Source organism: Pan troglodytes, chromosome 7 (assembly GCF_028858775.2).
Source record: "Pan troglodytes isolate AG18354 chromosome 7, NHGRI_mPanTro3-v2.0_pri, whole genome shotgun sequence".
Lineage (NCBI taxonomy): Eukaryota > Metazoa > Chordata > Mammalia > Primates > Hominidae > Pan > Pan troglodytes.
Window position 1 is genome coordinate 127,832,649 of NC_072405.2, and position 20,674 is coordinate 127,853,322.

At 35.1% G+C, this 20,674-nt stretch overlaps 1 protein-coding gene across 2 annotated transcripts; it reads left to right on the top strand.

Annotated features, from left to right (window-relative positions):
* Window positions 1–913: 913 nt before the first annotated feature.
* Window positions 914–20,296, top strand: MED30 (mediator complex subunit 30). Of its 2 annotated transcripts, XM_528281.8 has the most exons (4): window positions 914–1,090; window positions 8,674–8,832; window positions 10,742–10,846; window positions 19,911–20,296. In XM_528281.8, the coding sequence occupies exons 1-4, from the start codon at window positions 914–916 to the stop codon at window positions 20,004–20,006; spliced, it is 537 nt and encodes a 178-aa protein (XP_528281.2). In that variant the 3' UTR covers window positions 20,007–20,296. The 2 variants fall into 2 exon arrangements, with proteins under 2 accessions (XP_528281.2, XP_016815289.1); XM_016959800.3 differs by lacking the exon at window positions 10,742–10,846.
* Window positions 20,297–20,674: the final 378 nt, after the last annotated feature.

Below are 20,674 nucleotides of genomic sequence, written 5' to 3' on the forward strand. Positions count from 1 at the left end.
GGGCGGATCACGAGGTCAGGAGATCGAGACCATCCTGGCTAACACGGTGAAACCCCGTCTCTACTAAAAATACAAAAAATTTGTCAGGCGTGGTGGCGGGCGCCTGTAGTCCCAGCTACTCGGGAGGCCGAGGCTGGAGAATGGTGTGAACCCGGGAGGCGGAGCTTGCAGTGAGCCGAGGTCGCGCCACTGCACTCCAGCCTGGGTGACAGAGCGAGACTCCATCTCAAAAAGAAAAAGAAAAAAAAATCAGACACTAATAAGAGCCAGAGTCAGAAAGAAGTGTGTGTGTTGATCATTTTTTTTGCTTACAGAGACTGGGAAAACTCAAAGAATAAAACATCTGAGCAGGGACCAAGAGCAATCGGGGAGTCCGTATCATGTCACACAGAAGCGTACAAGCTTAGGAATCTTGTTTTCTGAATTCGAATCGCAGGTTGCCAGTTACACCTGTATGCGACTCAACAAGTACTTTAACCTGTCTCTTAGCTGTTATACTGCAAACCTCAGGCTTGTTAAGAGAAAATGCTCCGCAAGGAACTAAACACAGAAGGTTCTAACGCTGAGCCAAGACTGGGAAACGAACTCTGGAAACTCACCCCAGGCTCCCCAAGAGCATCTCCCCTCTGGCTGGAGCGCAATTGGTGATTGGCTACTTAACCCGTCCGTCCTTTCCCGCCCAGGGGTCCAATCCAATCCAGCCCGGCTCCGCTCGGAGACAGTTCGCCGAGTGGGCGGTGTCTTGTGACGTGTTACGTCACGGTGGGCGGAAGTCGCGGCCGCTGTTTTGAAATCCGGCCGCGGGGGGTCTCTCAAGCTGGTTCCAACGCTGAGGCCCCACAGCCTCCCAATTCCGGGCAGACCCCTGACACCTGCTGTCTGGCCCCTTCCGGCCTGAAGCTGCAGCCGCGCCATGTCCACCCCTCCGTTGGCCGCGTCGGGGATGGCGCCCGGGCCCTTCGCCGGGCCCCAGGCTCAGCAGGCCGCCCGGGAAGTCAACACGGCGTCGCTGTGCCGCATCGGGCAGGAGACAGTGCAGGACATCGTGTACCGCACCATGGAGATCTTCCAGCTCCTGAGGAACATGCAGGTAGGAAGGCGGGCGCGCGGGGCCAGGGGAATGCAGCTGGGAGGGAAAGGGCCTCTGGTTTCCTCTTTACGTGGGGCCCGTGGATGTCAACGGGGCTGCCCTGGGCAAACCTTAGGTGTAGGGTCACCCCCATTCACACTCAAGAGTGTCCCCAGAAGTCGGATTTGTAGAGGTGATGTTTTCCAGACCAGATTTCTGCAGAATTGAAGCCAATTTTTTTTGGATTCAATCGAGCTCTTTAGTTACTCTGTAAACTCTTGCACCTTTCAAGGCAGAGATGGGTCGCACTCCACTTCCCTCTTTAGGTTGCTTTAAATGTTTTTTCCAGCATTTCTTCTGGGGAGGTCCAAGGAGTTGAAGAATTTACATTTTTTTTTAAAAAAACAGTCCTCCTTTTTTTGGCATAGTTAATATACAGTAAACTACACTCACCTAAAGTTTTGATATATATGTGTACTGTAGTCTGTATACTTGTGAAATTATCACCACAATCAAAATAGTGTACACATCATCCCAGAAAGTTTCTTCATATCCCTCTGACATCTTTGCTTCCCACCTTCCATCGCTAAGCAACCATTGATCTGCGTCCTGTAATCATAAATTAATTTGCATTTGTTAGGGTTTTATATAAACGGAGTCTACAGTATGTGGGCTTTTTTTTTTTTGTCTGAGATCCTTCACTAAGAATGCATCAATAATTTCCTTTTTATTGCTGAGTAATGTTCCATTGTATCCATATATCACCATTTGCGTACCTTTTCTTCTGTTGATGGACATTTGGGTTGTTTCCACTTTTTGGCTGTTGTAAATAATGCTGCTATGAACTTTTGCTGACAAATTTTTGTGTGAACGTATGTGTCATTTCTCTTGGACAGATTCAGGAGTGGAATTGCTGGATCATGCAGTACATGTCTGTTTAATACTTTAAGAAACTTTTCCAAAGTGGCCTGAGCCATTTTACGTCCCGATTATTGCTAGTGGGAATGTAAACATTGCTGTTTGAGGGTTCTAGTTTCTCCTCATCCTCATCAACACCTGTTATGTCTTGATGCTTTCCAAATACTTCTCCCAGTCTATCCTGCCTTTTTATTCTCTTAATACTGTCTTTTGAAGAACACACATTTTTAATTTTGATGGAATCCAGCTTATTGATTTGTTCTTTTATAGATTTTGGTTTTGCTGTCATACCTAAGAAGTCTTTGCCTAACCCAAGGTGACAAAGGGTTTCTGTTTTCTTCTAGAAGTTTTGTAGTTTCAAGTTTTATATTTAGGTCTACAACCTATATTTAGTTTTGTGAGTTTTTAAATATATATACATAGTGGCAGATATGGATCCAAGTTCATTGTTTTGCATTTGGATATCCAGTTGTTCCAGCACCATTTTGCTGACCCATTTTTAATGCTTGCTTATACTACCCACTGCATGTAGTAGATACTATTCTTGTTTTACAGATGAAGATTCTGTACTTCAGAGAGGTAAAGTGACTTGCCCAAACCTAGTCAGTGGTAGGGTAAATTTGAAACCAAGTTTTCAAAAATCTTACAGCTCTTATTTCTGTGGGTGTCCAAAAAAGTGTTTTATTGCTTTTTTTTTTTTAACTGGTCAAGACTTTTTTTTTCGTCCTGATTATAAGAGTAATTCAGTTTTGTGGAAATTTTTAAGACCATGTGAAATATAGTACAAAGGAGATCCAGGAGAAATGACATTCTTTGGCAATAATTTCAAAAAATGAATAGATTCATATCTAGAATGAATAAAGTGCGGATTAAATAATGTCTCAGAATTTAGCATACTTTAAAAAAATTTTTGTCCTGTTATATGCAAAGCACCGAATAATACCTAACACTTATGAAGTACTTTCCTTGGTCAGGTACACTGTTATAGGAGCAGTTTTAAGGAGTATTTTTATCCCTATTTTACAGTAAAGGAAACTGAGGCTTAACGAGAGAAAAAATAAATTACCCAACATCACACACGACTAATAGCTCTTCCTGCTAACCTCTTTTTAATACTAACTTGCTGTCGATGTACATTATTAAAAGATATAATACAGGTTCATGTTCTACGCAGAACTAAACTTTTTCAAAAAAAGTATTTTATCAATAACTAGATTACATGTGGACCTGCATTCAAAGCCAACTTTTTTTAAAGTTTTTTTTGTCTGTAAGTTTATTCAATGCAAAATAATCCTCTCCAATTTTACTGAGGTGGCTGACCATGTCCACGACCAAATCCGCCTCTAAACTGGAATTCGGTTGTTGACCCAGCCCCAGCCTCGGCTTTCTTGTCGACACCAGGGGGCACAGCACTCCGTCTGTAGGTATCTCTGTCGGCTTCCCCTCTTGTGAGTCTTGCAGGTCGCTGACCCTCCAGACCTTTAGGCCGAGGCCTGCCAGTCTCTGGACGGCTGCGGCGTAGGGTGGCAGGAACAATCTCCGGGGGCAGATGAAGGTAATCACAGAGATACTGGATACCCTCATTGGTAAGGTACCAGTAGAAATGTCAACAGGCAAACTGTTCCTTCACGTAGCCTCAGGACTTGAGAGACTGCATGGCCTTCATGACATGAAGGTTGGACACATTCTTGTCTGCCAGCTCCGGGTGCTTAGGCATGTGGAATCCTCCTTGGCCACCATGATTCCCTCCTTAAAAACGAGTTCATAGGCTAGGCGCGGTGGCTCACGCCTGTAGTCCCAGCACTTTGAGAGGCCGAGGTGGGTGGATCACGAGGTCAGGAATTCGAGACCAGCCTAGCCAACATGGTGAAACCCCATCTCTACTAAAAATACAAAAATTAGCCGGGCGTGGTGGCGGGCGCCTGTAATCCCAGCTACTCGGGAGGCTGGGGCAGGAGAATCGCTTGAACCCGGGAGGCGGAGGTTGCAGTGAGCCGAGATCGCGCCACTGCACTCCAGGCTGGGCGACAGAGCGAGACTCTGTCTCAAGAAAAAGGAGTTCATAAATGGCAATACGTTTCTTCTTAAGCTTCAACATTTCGGCCACTGTAGGGTCTGGGACCCAAAGCCAGCTTTTGAGGGACTATGATAATTATATGTGTGCTTTTCATTTTGTGAAATCTGTGATCACTCATCTAAGACCCTTTGGGGCCTATCATAATTGGCTGAAAAGACAACAATGGGCTCCTTCATTTCCAAAAAAACTAGAAGAGGTGATAGAAATAGGATATTCTTAACTATATATAACCTAGGGATTTGTTAATACATTTTTAGTATTCACATTTTAAAGTAATCGTCTGTATTATTGATCTACGAGAGTAAAGTGCTGTGAATACAAACTGCTAAGAATTTTTCTAAGCATTTGTTTTAAAGAAGTGGTTCCTGGTATACACTAGATGTCCGTTAGCCACTTAAGAGTCTGATGAAAACTGTGAGCTCTCTTCTGAGAAAAATACACATACACATGCATTTTGAAAATTTCAGGGGTTAAAGGAAGATTGAGGGATACTCCCCAAGTATCCTTAAATCTCAGATTAAGAGTCCTTGTGGAAGATACCATTGCTTTTGTTCTGTTTATTATTCTTTGAATCTTTAATTTTTAAAATACATAGTACATTCAGAATTTAGGAATAAAAAAGGACAGTGCAGTGAACATTTTCCCTCCCATTCCTATCTCTTATACTATGTACCTAACTCCTCTCCACAGGCAGTGATTGTGACTGATTCTTACTATTTTTGTGTATCTTTCCAGATATTCTCTGCATATTAAGCAAATGTTTATGTATATTGTTTCATTTTTGCCTTTTTTGCACAGATAATAGTATATTATACATAACCATTTTGTACCTTGCTTTTTTCAGTTGATATATTTTGGAATTTATTCATACCCATACAGAAAATACTCCCTTATCCTTTTTATAGTGTATAGTTTACACTGCATGGAAATACTGTAATTTATTAAACCAGTTGTCTAGTGAGGGCATTTGGCTGTTTTTCATCTTTCCCTGTTAGGCTGCAGCAAATAACCTCCTACACAGATTTGCACGTATACCTGTAGGATACGTTTTTAGAAATAGCTATGTGCTTTTGTATTAGATACATTTTGATGAATTGTCCTCCACAGAGATTGAACTAATTTATGCTACGGCCTAAGACCAGCACAGTGAGTTATAGCTTTTTTGGATCTTTGATCACTTGATAGGTGAAAATTCTACTTTACATTTCTCCTAGTTTGACTGAGTTTGAACATCCCTTAAAATATTTGAATCATTTATATTTTTTTCCTGCTAAATGCTTGTTCACTTATTATTCACCCATTTGTCTGTCTTTTTTTTTCCGTCTTTTTTACCTACCTTAATTGTAGGATTTAGCTATTTACATACTAGAGAAACCTGCTCTGTGTGATACAACTTAAAGTTATTTTTTTTCCCAGTCTTTTACCTTTTGGCTCTGCTAATGGTAGTTTTGCCATGCATTTTTTTTTTTTTTAAGTAGTTGAATGTATTAGTCTTTTAGGACTTCTAGGCCTTATGCCTAGTTAGAAAGGTCTTCCCCACTCAAATTAGGAAGAATTCTATAATTTTTAAAATTGCAGCCTTTACGTTTAAAACTGTGATCCTTATGGAATTTATCCTCTAAAATGTGAGGTCCGGGCCTAGCCTTAACTTTTTCAAAAGGTTCACTGAATAATTCACTTGCTTCTTCCAATGATTTCAGGTAGCTTTTATATAAGTGAATTTGTTTCTGGATGTTCTATTCTATTCCACATAGCTGCCTATCTTTTATGTATTAATGCAAAACATTCTTTTAATTTGTCAGGATCTATAATGTGTTACACTTATTTTTCAGAATTTCCCTGGCTATTCTTGCTTGTTTTTCCACATGTATTTTAGAATCAGCTTATTCTAAGAAAAAGCCTGTTAGCATTTTTATTAGGTCCGTTCGGCCTAGAAAGACTTGACATCATTATGATGTTGACTCTTACTAACCAAGAACATGCAGTATTCTTTTTCTGTTTTCCTATAAGGTATCTTAAGTTTTCATTTTTATCTTGAGATGTTAAAAGTTTTTTTCTAGGTATTTTATCTTTTCTGTTGCCATTGTAAATGGGGTCTTCTTTTCCCATGTTTTTGTTTGTGTTATAGATGAAAACAGAGCTATTGCTTTCTCTTTGGACCTACTTCCTTATTGAATTCTTTTATTTTTAGTAGCACTTTATCATATTATTTGTAAATAGATTATGATGCTTTCTTTTTAATGTTTCAACATTTTTTTCTCTTTCTTCTCTAATTGCATTGGCTAGTGCTTCCAGAACAGTGTTCACTTACAGAATTAGGGTCTTAGTAGACATCCTTTTCTGTTTCTGATCTTAGTTGGAATGCTTCTAATGATTCCACATTAATCATGGTGCTGACTCTTTAACTGAAATAAATGTATGTTGTCACATATTGAGGATTTTTTATTGAGTTTTATATTGATTTTTTAAATGGGTGTTGAATTTAGTTGAATGCCTTCTTGGTGTCTATGGATACGATCATGTATTTATGGGTTTTCATCCATACTCATGAGTGAGATGGTTATTGATGAGCTTTTCAGCTGAACAGCTACACCATGGTATATACCAAGGGATCTTAGGCATTTTTACCACGTATACTCTGTACTATGGAAACCTTATCTCTCTGATGTTTACTGCTCTATCCTAGCTTCTAGAACAGTGCTGACACATGAAACGTGTGTGGTATTTTTTTTTTTTTAATGATTTAGTAAGTTAAGTTAGTAAGTTTGGATCTTAGATTTAACATCTAATATCTTTCTAAGTCAGCAAATTTGGGGAGTGTGATTCTTGGCATTTCAAAAGGATTTTTGTTTTCTTTATGACAGTATTTATCAAGAGTTCTTTTACATAATACATCTTAATAAATTTTAAGTATAGATTTATGGGTAAAATAACTCGCTTAAGTAAAATAATTCACACCGTACTTTAAAGCCTTCTGTGTGTGTGCACTATGCTAAATATGGTGATATGAACCTAAGTTCCAGTTTTTACTAAGTAGAAAATATGGGCAAAGTATTAAACCCCATAATGCCATAATAAAGGTACAGAGTGCTGTTCTAGGCAAGACATAATCATCATGCTCCTTTCTGTCACCTAAACAAGAAAGCAAGGATCCACTTAAACTTTTCTCTGAATTTCTAGTTAGTGTCTGTGGAATTTCATAAACTGAGAGTTCAGGAGGAGAAATCTTACATTGTACTGAGAAATGAACCCTTAATGCCTTTCTCCTTTAAAATGTTTTGACTAGTTCAGCCTTTGATATTTTATCACATTGCTTTGAGGCATTGTAGACTGTTTTAATGCTTGAGAATTTCTGAAACTCCTAATAATATCACACTTCAAATAATTTCAGGAGATCCATCTCCTTAACTCGTAAACCATAACAGTACAGGAAATTTAGAAGTATGAGAAAAGAAGAAAATAAGTTTTTCAAGCCTATTTATCTTACACATCTTTTATTAACTACGTATGGGGCTTTCCAGTCTTTTTTCATGTTTATGGTTTTAATCATTATATGTCCTGTTTACTTTTCACTCCAAACATTGTATCATGCTTTTCTTTTTTTCTTTCTTTTTTTTTTTTGGCATTCCTACCTCATGTGTTTAAAAAAGAAAAAAAATGCAAACCGAGGCTTAGAAAGACTGGACTGATCACCTAGCTATTATACATGTGAATTCCTACAAATAAAAATGCCTGAATACTAGAAAACGTGGTACTGTGTAAATAGTATTGATTCAAGTATTAGGGTGATGACACAGATCAAATTGTGGGAATAAAATATTGTACAGCTGTACAGAGAAAGATTTTGTTCATGAGTTTCAGCAATGCAAAGTACATATTTAGTTATAAATTCTAAATAAATAGTCGATTTTTGTTTACCTGTCATTTTATTATTTCAATATATACTTTTCTTCTTTTGATAAAATTCCTGAATTAAAAATATGTCCATATCTAAGGCAGAGTTATGATCATAGCAGTTACTTGTAATAATTTATTAATGGTGTTCAAGTATAGATGGCACCCATATCTCCTGCTATTGATTTTTTTAAGTAAAACTTTAAATGACAGGTTTATATTTTAATGTATGCCTTAAGCATCTTAATTATCTTATCAGAGTTAAGGCATTTTGAGAATATTTTTGCAATACCAGCCATATATTCTTCATTTTCTTCCACTAAAATATCATAAGATTCACTTTTTTTTAAAACTGTACTTTAACTTCTTGGTTGAGGTCAGCAGCATGCTGCATTTATATAATAGTAATATTAAAATTGTAAATTTTTTTTTAAAGTTACACTTCAAAATTAAAGGGGAAAAAGTATTTCAAGTCAGAGGGTTTATCACAAAGTTTTTCTAGGTCTGTTTTATAGCAGTGAAACGGGTATGCCAAGTTGTTAATAAATGGGCATGCATTACTCTTAAATTCTTAAAATTAAACTTGATCAGTTGTGAGGGACAGCTTACGTCTATGCATTGCCTAAAAATTGTTTCTGTTTGTTGGCTTTACTTATAGAAAATCTTGATTTTTTTTCATTACTTGATATTTTTATTCTTTGTTTTTCCTGATAAGCTGCCAAATGGTGTCACTTACCACACTGGAACATATCAAGACCGGTTAACAAAGCTACAGGATAATCTTCGCCAACTTTCAGTTCTCTTCAGGAAGCTGAGATTGGTATATGACAAATGCAATGAAAACTGTGGCGGGATGGATCCCATTCCAGTCGAGGTAATTTTTTGTGATAGAGGGAGGATGAATATAAAGTGTGAACTAGTGTCAAGACAGTTGTTAATCTTTTTCCTCTCTCTCCTGTTTTAGCGATATTTCCAGGTTTCGAATTTTATTGGTTTTACTTTTGACCAGAGAAGATGAAAATGTGATATATATGCATAAAATACTACTATATTTTTACATTAACAATTTCTTGTAGACTTTGACAGGCTTATAGTAATTTTTGTTGTTGTTAGGAAGAAATGTTTTTCTGTGGCAATTTGTATTGCTGTCAGTGTCTCCTTTTAATTAAGTCAGGGATATTTTTAGTAGGAATTTTAATAGTATCATATACTTTTAAGGTGGTTTTCATGAAGTACTTTACAGATAAAATATTATTTTTATTATTATTAATTTGGATTTTATATTTAGCCCAGTGGAATCACTATATTTTAAAAATATATTCTCTAAATTTAATCTTGGGTCATACCTATTTAGTTAATTAGGCATATATTTCTATAAGTCACTCTTTCCTGTTGACAAATTATATCTCTGCCACCAAAGGAAGCTGATAAGAGATGACCAGAGAAAAATTAAACTGCAAAAATGCCTAAAAAGAAGGGGTCAGAGATGTGGGAGAAAGATCAGAAATGTGGCCTACATCGTCAGATGCTACAGAGAAGTCAGGGAAAATAAGGAATGAAAACTGTCCAGTAGATTTTGCTAGATGAAAATTGTTGGTATATTTGAGTAGAGCTTCAGTGAAATGATAGCAGCGTGAAGTCTGATCGTAGTTGGGTGAAGATTAAACAGGAAATAAGAAGCTGGAGCCGGCAAGTGGATATCAGTCTTTCAAGAAGCTTTGAAAAAAATAAGAGAGGAAAGCAGTAGATGGAAGGAGAGATGGAATCGAAGGTTTGCAGGAGGAAGAGGAACTTCCCTCCAAATAGAAGAGATAGGAACATGTTTGAATAATAAAGGAAGAAAGCTGTAGGGAGAGGTTGAGAGAAAGGTGTATAAATAATGAAGACAGGAGGGCAGAGTAATCAGGGCACAGGAATGGAGACTAATCGTCTTCAGGAGGAAGGACAGCTCTGCATTGAGACAGATGAAAGAAAGAAAAGGAGAATGTAGACATGGGTGAGTTTATATATATCCCAAGAATTTGAAGAAGTTTTATCAGGTGAATCCTAGTTTTACCAGTCATTTACCTTTAGCCTGTTCTTGCATTGGTAATACATGATGGTAAAGGCTAGGTGATTCCTGAAGTCTGCCACACTTATGCGGTAAATTCCATCACTAACCATGCATACTTAATTACGATTCTGCTAGAAGTTTCATTGCTATATAAATTTGTTTCTCCTACAAAGAAAAAGTTCTCACAACTGCAAAAACTAAAGACATCTAGAAGTTTGCATAGACTCTGAAGTTTTAGATTGCAAGTTAATGACAATTATATAATACAGATCCATGAAGTTCTTTTTATTACAGATGAAGGAAAGCCTGTTTTATCTATCTCAATAGACTACAAATCTCTTAGGGGCAGGAATCACATCTTGTTTGGCATTACTTTTATAGTGTTTCATAATTAAATATTTGCTGATTGAGTTAGGGTTTTTTAAATTTTTTATTTTATTTTATTTTATTTTTTACTTCTCCCATCTTCCTGCTGGAAGTATTGTTTAGTTGTACATGACAACCAATGTTATAAAGGCTGTTTTGCAAAAGAAACCTGAAAGGGTAATGCATAGAATGCATTGAAATGGTCAACTATTAAAGCTCTTATTTCAGGCCATCACCTGAATTGAAATTATTTTTATACAAATAAAAGTATAAAAATTGACCTTAATCTGATATATTCTCTATACAAGTGATTAGAAAACTTGAATTATATTTTTGCCTTTTAATTTTTGTTAATCATTCCCAGCAACTTATTCCATATGTGGAAGAAGATGGCTCAAAGAATGATGATCGGGCTGGCCCACCTCGTTTTGCTAGTGAAGAGAGGCGAGAAATTGCTGAAGTAAATAAAGTGAGTTGTTAGTTTTTACATTTTATGTTTTAGAGTTATTGATAAAAATTACTAGGGAGTCTGATGTAACTCCAAAACATAATTTGAATTATCAAATTACATGAAGTCGTTTCTGCGGCAAACTTCACCTATTTAGAATACAGCCAAGAAATGAAAGGTAAGCAGAAATGCTGTCTGAATAGTCAGAAGAGAAATTGCAAAATTCACTCGATAAAGCTCTTAGAAGAGCTCCTTAGACACTTAGTCACAATCCATTTACTTTTTTCTTTTCTGGGCAGAATTCTACCTTTCTAGCTTATAGCATATTTGGAGCAGCAAATGATAAAAATTTACAAATATGAAATGTGAATGTCTTAACACCTGAATAAAAAATTTAGAGAACTATCCCAGCATTATTATCTACTCCAACCCCACAAAAAGCTTGTAACTGGAATGTATTTATCGCTGAATACTTTCAAAAGTTCGGAAGATAATGTTCAAATAGTTCTCGTGAAACAGAGAGAAATAGGGAAAGGTGTCAGCTCATTCTGGGGATGGAAATGTGGCCCCAGCTTAGCAAAACCTACTGGAGATAGCACAGTGAATAAAACTTTCAGCATTACTCTTTCACTGACAAATATAGATTGCCCCTTCCTGAAATTCTTAATTCTAATTAATAGAACTCATCAGTGTATTAATAATCCACCACTGCCAAAGAGAGTCTTCTGAGGTATATGAAGATTTTATAGTTCAGTTTTATGTATAATACATGATGTCAGTAAACTACCTTGAAAAAAGATTTTCTCACATGTCTAAAAGACATCTGATAAAATTCAATACTGTTGCTGATTCAAAGGACACTTAAAACTATTAGCAAGACAGTGTGTTTTTTTTAAAATCTTTTTCTTTTAGATAAATACCCAACATTTTTCATAAGGTGAAATATAGAAGTATCCTTATTAAAAACAAGCATGAAATAAGATACTTTATAACACTATGTTTAGTATTATTTTAGAAGTTATAGCCAGTACAAAAAGACAGTGGACAAATGACAGTTGGGAAACAGGAGTTATTATGTATGAGCTTGTTAGAATGGTCAAAGAAACTCAACTGATGAACAACTAGTCTATAAGAGTTCCGTAAAAGGGTCTAAGACAAGACTGATACCATGCTCTTACAATGCTGTAAACCTATTAGATTATAAGATTCTATTGACTCTTGTAACAATTAATATTAAGTAGATAGGACTTATGTCAATAATGTGTATGAATAAACTTATTAAGATACATAAAGGAAGCTTTGAATGATTAAAAGAACATATAAAGTTCTTGGATGAGCAATACATATTATAAAAATACCAGTCTTGATTTAATACTCACAGTTTTAATACAGTAACAATCCAAATCCTAATAAGAAAGCATGCAAAAATAATAGGATTTTAGTGCAATACCAATCAATAAACAAATCCAAATAAAACCCAAGTGGAATTTTTTTCTTGAAAGTATACAAAAATATCAAAGAAAATGTTGATAAATATGACTAATAAAGCAGAATTCTTAGCTTCAAAAATTAAACTGTAATATGAAGCATATTATAAAAATGGTAATTAGGTGTATAATACTGGCACAAGAATAGGCAGATTAGTAAAATAATCTAGCCAGAAAAACAGCCTTCTTATTGTACATGAGAATTTAATATGACAGAAGAGGGCTTGTGTGGAAAATTAGTCTTTAGAAATAGAAACCTTGGGGGCGAAATTAAGCTAGCTTTTACATTACACCATAAATCAAAATGAATTTCAGAGTTGAAAATAAGACCTGCAAAACAAAATATTGGATAATTTTTTAAGTATTTTAAAACTCGGAAGAAAGGAAAAAGATGGATAGATTTTATAAAATAAAATTTTGTAACTTTTTTAAAAGGTGAAATACACATTTAGAAAACTATTTCCAAAAAATCTGATTGTAATACATGACAATCATAATAAAAAACTCACAGTAAAAAATTGGTAGAGGGTGAGGAGGAGAATGGGAACTTTTAGTTTAGATCTTGAAAAATAACTGGTGTTTGGTAGTCTAGATGTATGAGACATTCACTTATTAAGACGTATTATATGTTTCTGTTGATAAATATGTATTACCTCAATGTGTTCTGCTTATGTTTCTCTAATAAGGATTTTTTTATAAAATAAAATGAAATATGTATATAAATAAAACACCATTATAATAATAACTTTGGTTTCAGAGTACCACATGTGTAACTAATGTAAACATAGTTTGTTCTGTACCATAGAGGATTTTATAATATTTTGTAAAAAATAAAGCTGTGTAAATTCAGAAAGATACTTTTTCTATATTTACATTTCTCTTCAATTTTCATTAAGTTTCTCTTTTTTCCCAATTTGATAACTTAGAAATAACATGTCTTTGACTTTTAAAAGTTCTCTTTTATAATCAAAATATGGTAATTCTTTGGCAGCATGTAACCAAAAAAAAAAAAAATCTTACTAGCTACTGACATAGAGTTTTGTGGATTTTAAGTAAAGGATATAATTGAAACAAGGATATGATGTATAAAAGGACTTCTTTCTCCCCATGAGGATTTAGCTCCCTACAGCCTCTCTCTCCTGGACCCACCTACATAATTGTTTCCCTCAAACCTTTCAGTGCACTTATATCATATTTGGGGTTCAGTAAATAATCTGTATCATATAATTATGGCTTCATAAGTATTGTTTATTGCTAAGCCTCATAGTATACTAGGGTCATATTTCCTTGATTGAATAATTTTTTGTTTTTCTGAAGTTAATTCTTACCTCTTTAATTTTCTAAAATTTTAGTTAGTTTTTTATGCATCTATGACAACATCTCAGTACTATTTTCCAATTTTCCACAGTCAGAATCATCAGACAGTTTCATGGTTCTCATCCCACCCTCCCAAGTTTTCTATGGTCTTATAGGTCTGGATGGAATGCTGGCTAGGCCTGCTTTTTAGCTCTGGGGCTTTCCTTCACCTCTTCTGTTGGTTTCACTATTTCTTCAGCTCATGTCTTCCCTTTTCTTGGTTTTCTTCCTTGTTGGTGATGTGCATACATCAGTGACTTCTTTAGAAGGAATGCAGACACTTAAATTTTGAGTCCTTACATATTTGTCCAGTTGATAGTTTGGCTGGCTATAAAATTCTGTGTTGTAAGTTATGTTTCCTCAGAAATTTGAAGGCATTCCATAATCTAGTATAGGGTTTGGCAGACTTTTTGTTTAAACGACTAGATAGTCAATCTTTTAACCATTCCTCCAGTTTTCATTCCCAGGGCTCACCTGGTGCCTCTGAGATGGTCTCTGTCTGTGGTTCTCCATGGTGGATCAGGCGTACTCTCGGTGGCATCCCTCTTGCATGCCCAGGCCTTCTCTGAGTCACTGACCACTCCCTCTTTACTTTTCATCTGAAAATTTACCTTGCATCTGCTGTTGTGTCCTTTCTGATCACTTTTCTCTGCATCAGTTTATAGCTTTTTTTATTCCTCTCCTGCCACACACTCAATAGATACACAATGTTTCTGAAAGTTTGTGTATATTTACGGAATGAAAGTATTTTAAATTTTTTTCCCCATTTTTACTTCTGACATTGAGATCTCTTCCTTTGATTAAATGACTTGGATCTGTTCTAAGTGCTTTTAACTTCAGGATAAAACATGTTTTAGTTAACGTGATATCAAACTGATGGGTTATTACAAAGAGAAAAGAATCAGTTTAGGTGTTTTAAATAAACCAGGTTTAAAGCTAAACTCTATTTCTGTGGGAATTGCTTTTTAAAAGACAATTTAGAGGTAAAGTACCTTCTTGAGTATCATGGGGAAGAACTCATTTGATGACCTCATAACTCTCTTTGTATGAATTCTTCTACCTATATTTTGAGAAAGCACTGAAAGATTAGGTGGTGGGCACAGGGAAAAGATGGGAGAGGGCTAACATTTGGTTAACTTAAATTTAAATCCCAAATAAAGAAGGAAGAAGAAAATAAAATTAACTGCTAAAAGGCAAACAAATTGTTTGTTTTTTTTTTTTACCAAAAGGGCTTTTTAATTCATTCCTTAAAAAAATATATAAATGTGAATTAAATGTAGCATATTCTGTTACTAGAATAATCTTACCTACAGTTAACCCTAGCTACTGACATAGAGTTTTGTGGATTTTAAGTAAAGGATATAATTGATACAAGGATATGATGTATAAAAGGACTTTCTCCATATGAGGATTTAGCTCTCTACAGCCTCTCTCTCCTGGACCCACCTACATAATTGTTTCCCTCAAACAATTTTATTTTATTATTTTCCTCAACTTCTTTAAGCTCTGTGTCTCCATTCTAGAATATAAGATTAAAATATATGATTAAAAGTTTTAATTTTTAAAATACTGAGCTCATGATCCATTGATACTTTTTTTTTTTTTTTTTTTTTGAGAGACAAAATCTCTCTCTGTCACCCAGGCTGGAGTGCAGTGGCACGATCTCGGCTCACTGCAACCTCTGCCTCCTGGGTTCAAGCAATTCTTCTGCCTCAGTCTCCTGAGTAGCTGGGGCTACAGACGTGCACCACCATGCCCGGCTAATTTTTTTGTGTTTTTAGTAGAGATGGAGTTTCACCATGTTGGTCAGGCTGGTCTCAAACTCCTGACGTCGTGATCACCTGCCTTGGCCTCCCAAAGTGCTGGAATTACAGGCGTGAGCTACTGCACCCAGCCGATACATCTTTTTTTTTTTTCCGTAATGGCACACACACCTGAGGGTGTTTCTCGTAGTGAAAACTGGCTATAGATGATAATGTACTGATCTGATTATTTAATCACATAGATGCTATTAAAAATAAACAGTTCACTGATTTGATTTGACCACTATTTATAAATAGCTACATTCATAAACTTAAGTTTTTGTCTCTGTCAATTATGTTAATCCACATTCTTATGTAAATATAGGTTTGCTTTTTTTTTAGTTCATGCAGTTACTAGGTGATAGAGTTTTAAAGTTCACGGAATCTTAGCTGGTAACACTAAAACATTGAAAATACATCTTACCTATTATGGTATGGAGTATAAAATGCATAGTTTTTAATAATGGCCATTATTAAATGTCTTTTTTTTTATACTGAGGAGTTATTTAAACAAAAATAAGTTTTGAAATGATTGGCAATAATTTTTGTTTGCTTGCTTATTTTTTTTCCATTCTTGTAGGTTTTGGGAGAAGCTTTTTGATTTGGCTTTTGTTATTTTTTCTTCAAACATGAAAATATTTAAATATTTGTGTGCCTGCTCTCTGACAGGCATTGTCCTCAGTACCAGAATTTCTTCCATGAAGCAGCTGGATGTGTTGTCGGCTATATACTCATTTCACATGAGTGGATAAGTTTCTTCTTGGAGAATATAAGACTCCAGTGGAAACAAAGCAGCACCTGTTTCATGTACCCATTTCATGTTTTGATGAATATTTACAGAAACAAAAGTATTGTGCCATATTTTTAATACATTGGCATTTGGTTGTATTAAATAAGTTGCTTTATAGATCTGTGTAATTTATAATAAAATTGTATTATTTGCATTCAATTAAAAATAGTCAGAATTTTATTACAATGAATATTTTCTTTCTTTCTAAATAAGCTACCTAAAATAAGTAGATTTATATACCCCTCAGCTGACCCTCAGTCATTTTCAAGATATTATCATATTATTGTGTACTTGAAATTGTGCAGAAGAACATATTGATGGTGTGTTTACTATTTAGTCCTTATGGTCTGTCTGGTTTCTAACAATACAAAAACCACCAATAACTATCCTGGTGCTATGAAACTTTGAGGCACATGATTTGTAGTCAGTATTTGATGTAAATCATCATAAGACAATATGGCTGGTTTTAATAGTCAAATTCGTGGTTTATTTAAATACTTTTCATTTTCTCTTAATATATCCTGGAATCCTTAAGCCAAATACCCATGTAAAGGATGGACACTTGTTTGAGACCATATGCTTTAGGTGCAGGGGTGTCCAATCTTTTGGCTTCCCTGGGCCACATTGTAAGAAGAAGAATTGTTTTGGGCCACATGTAAACTATACTAACATTAATGATAGCTGAGAAGCCAAAATATAAAAAATCACGAAAAAATCTCATAATGTTTTAAGAAAGCTTACAAATTTGTATTGGGCTGCACTCACAGCCGACTGGGGCCACATGTGGCCTGTGGGCCACAGTTGGACAAGCTTGCTTTGGGGACATCAGAATGAGTTTTATTTTGCTTAACGCTGTTTTCTTGATGGTAAAATGAAATTGAAAAAGATAGTAGGTAGTATTTACAAGGTTGACATTGAGTCCATGCATTTAGAAAGTAAACCATTTTTTGTCAAGTGTCACAGCTTTTGTGTGAATATTAAATTACATGGTATCAGTTAGCATAAACTTTTTTTAAGTATTTAGTCTACTTACACATTCACCTGTTAATGTACAAAATTGGGCACAGCTGATGGATTTTGAAAATAGCAGCTGTCAACCTCTGTTAAAATCAATCAGTGGCAAGACTGTATATATTAAATCCTATATCGTGTCATGAAAATTTATTTACAGTTTAGCCTCTAATAAGCGTAAGTGTCAGCTTTGCTGTTGATCATTTTCATGACATATTTTGACTCTGGATATTTTATTTGTATGCTAATTTTTTTAATTTAAAACTTTGTGGCATCTTTGAGAAACGCTATCCCAAGAGCCTTATAATATATTAATTATTTAAAAATTTTCTATTCCCTAGTGTTGAATATTATCTTGAAAATACCCTACAAATTTTAGTTGTTACTTTTTTAAAAAACAATTATGAGGCTTAAATAAAAAAGAGTACCAGAATGTATATTTCCAAATGAGGATTCTTGAGAGTAGTCTTATTGGTAGGTTATGCATTTATTTCAGTGGTGAGACCATTGTGATAGCCAGCTGCAAGCCCTGAGTTGATACTGATTATAAAGTCTGTTTTTAACCACCCAGATGACCAATTGTCATCTTATGTATGGGTATGCAGAAAGTACAACTGGCAGAGACCTAGATTTTATAATCCAATTACATAAATGAGAAAACCAAGAAGAAGGAATTTATCTAAGATCAAATACCAAGTTAGAGGCAAAGTTGGAACTGGGACTGAGATTGCCAGCCTCCCAATATAGCACTTTTATATTCCTCTGTTTTGCTGCTACTCTTGATTGCTGGCAGAAGTGTTGGTTTCTTGGTCTCTGTGATGAAAAAGACTTTATAGGCTTGGTTATTCTTCATCTTTCCCAGCAATTTGAATCAATTTTGTTAGATATATACAACCACTTAAATAACAGACTATCACTTACTTATGATAACAGAAGATGGGTCATCTGAAAACTTGTGCAAGGGAGACTAACTAAAAATACCAGCAGTTTTTGTTTCCCGAAGACTGTGTTAAAGTGAGCTTTAGAGTCAAGCCCTGTGTACTGTATAGTCCTGTTTTTCTCTGACTGCATTGTGCTAGTTCTCTTTTCAAATGTGAATTAAATTCAGTTATGAAAGATTATTAAAGTCTCTGTAAATTGATTTTCTATTTTCTAATAAGAGTTTCTTGGTCTTTCCTTTTAGCCACCTATTTCTTGTTACTTCCCTAACTCTGAATAGAAGCAATACAAGCAACTTCATTTTAGTTTGTTTTTTAATGAAATCAAAAGTAAGATTGTTAGGCCTCTTTTTAATAAGCATACACCAATTTATCTGGAGGTAGTTTAATATAGTGTCTTAAAATTAATTAAATATATTATCTCCAAATGTAATGTTTCCAAGGGGTTATTGAATAATAATAATTATTGTTATTATAACTAGTAAACACTCTGACCAGAAGTTCTCTATTTCTATCTTGTTTTATCTAAGCAGACATTTACCACATAGGATTTGAAGAAAGAATGGTTAAAAAGAAGTCTACAAATCTTAGTCAAGTAGAATCCAAGTATAGAGATACAGAGACACATGCCGTGCACATTTCAGGCATTCAGCAAATCTTAGTAGAGAAGATTGCATTGGGTACTCTGCCATTTGTCTTCAGTTTTTAGAATTAGAAGGAGATTGCAATTCATGCTATAGGCAAACAGTGATTTCTGTCGCACTTTTGAAAGACTGATTGCATGAGGCATTGTACTTTTATTATATTTTCTATATCGACAGTTTACATTTTGTGCCTAACAGTAACATTCGTTGAATGTTTTCTTATGTGTCAGGCACAATTCTAATACTTGACATGAATCAGACCATTTAATCTTCATAACAGCTCTTATGAGGTAGTTTCAATTATTATTTCCATTTTTCTGATGTGGAAACTAAAGTACCGGGAGGTTAAATAATTAGGTCAGTGTTGTAAGTTTCATAGTGAAGGATCTGGCCGGATGTGATGGCTCATGCCTGTAATCCCAGCACTTTGGGAGGCCAAGACGGGCAGATCACTTGAAGTCAGGAGACCAGCCTGGCCAACATGGCAAAACCTCCTCTCTACTAAAAATACAAAAAAACTAGATGGGTGTGGTGGCTGGAGCCTGTAATTCCAGCTACTCAGGAGGCTGAAGCAGGAGAATCGCTGAAACCCAGGAGGCTGAGATTGCAGTGAGCCAAGATTGCGCCACTGCACTGCAGCCTGGGGAAAAAAAAAATTCGTAGTGAAGGATCTGAATGACTTCCAGAGATCTGGCTCTAGAGTATGGGCTCTTGACCATTAGGTTATGCTGCCCCTTAGAAAACCTATATGCTTATGTTTTATAACAAATAAATGTTTAGCTGATTTATTTATTTATTTATGGTGGAAGTGGAAGAGTAAGCAGGGCCTGGGGCCAGGGCTGGGGCCATAGACCTCTGCAGGCTGGATTTTTAGAATTCAGGATCCCTGTCAGCAAATATTTAAGGCCAGAAGAGGGTTGAGACCATCTGCCTTATAGGGTTATTTAGCTTAATTTCTGTCTGGATCATTATAGTCCTAACTTATGATATTTTAATCTTCTAACTTCATGGTCTATATTTCCTGAAACATTTTTGATAAATTCTTTTGTTTCTACAGAAACTCAAACAGAAGAATCAACAGCTGAAACAAATTATGGATCAATTACGAAATCTCATCTGGGATATAAATGCCATGTTGGCAATGAGGAACTAAGCTGATATTTAAATTTCCTGCTTTACACATGTTATACCATTGTTTTTTCCCTCAAGTATTTTTTCCCTGTGAAGAAGATTATTTATCTGCTTTTATTTTAGTCACTAAAACTAAAGTTTGTATTTTTACATTGTGATTTTTACATTAAAATATTAACCTTTTTTTAATGCTATTAATTTTATGAAAGATTATTGTAATAAACTTTGATGGGGTTTGTATTTTGGTTAATCTTCATGAATTGAATAATTTTTTTTTAAAGCAAAATAAAATTTTTTACATAAATTTTAAAATTTGATTAATGGATTTACTCATTCCAATTACCCTTTTAGAAGAAAATTAAATATTTAAATATTTCTGCAGATAAAAGTATCAAATACAGTCAATCTGTATACAAATCAAAATTAAAGATATATTACCATATCAGCTCAAGTTTTTAAATTCAATGTTATTGCCAAGCCAATTAAAATGTATATTTCTATGAATAGATGAAAATTACTTTAACATATTCTTCCAGTGTTTGGTCTTAAATGATCTGTCTCTAAAAGGAGAGAAACTAATGATCTAAGGACAGCACAAATTGAAATCACAACTGTGTGCTTATCTGCTGTGTGTTTTAAGCTAAGAAGCAATCACTTACCTAATTTTTTAGGTATACCCAAAAGTAATCA

Excerpts from the sequence above, each read along its gene's own strand:
- MED30 (XM_528281.8), top strand. The coding sequence starts at position 914 with ATGTCCACCCCTCCGTTGGCCGCGTCGGGGATGGCGCCCGGGCCCTTC. Across the intron at positions 8,833-10,741 it reads TGGATCCCATTCCAGTCGAG|CAACTTATTCCATATGTGGA; the intron begins GTAATTTTTTGT and ends AATCATTCCCAG. Across the intron at positions 10,847-19,910 it reads AAATTGCTGAAGTAAATAAA|AAACTCAAACAGAAGAATCA; the intron begins GTGAGTTGTTAG and ends TTGTTTCTACAG.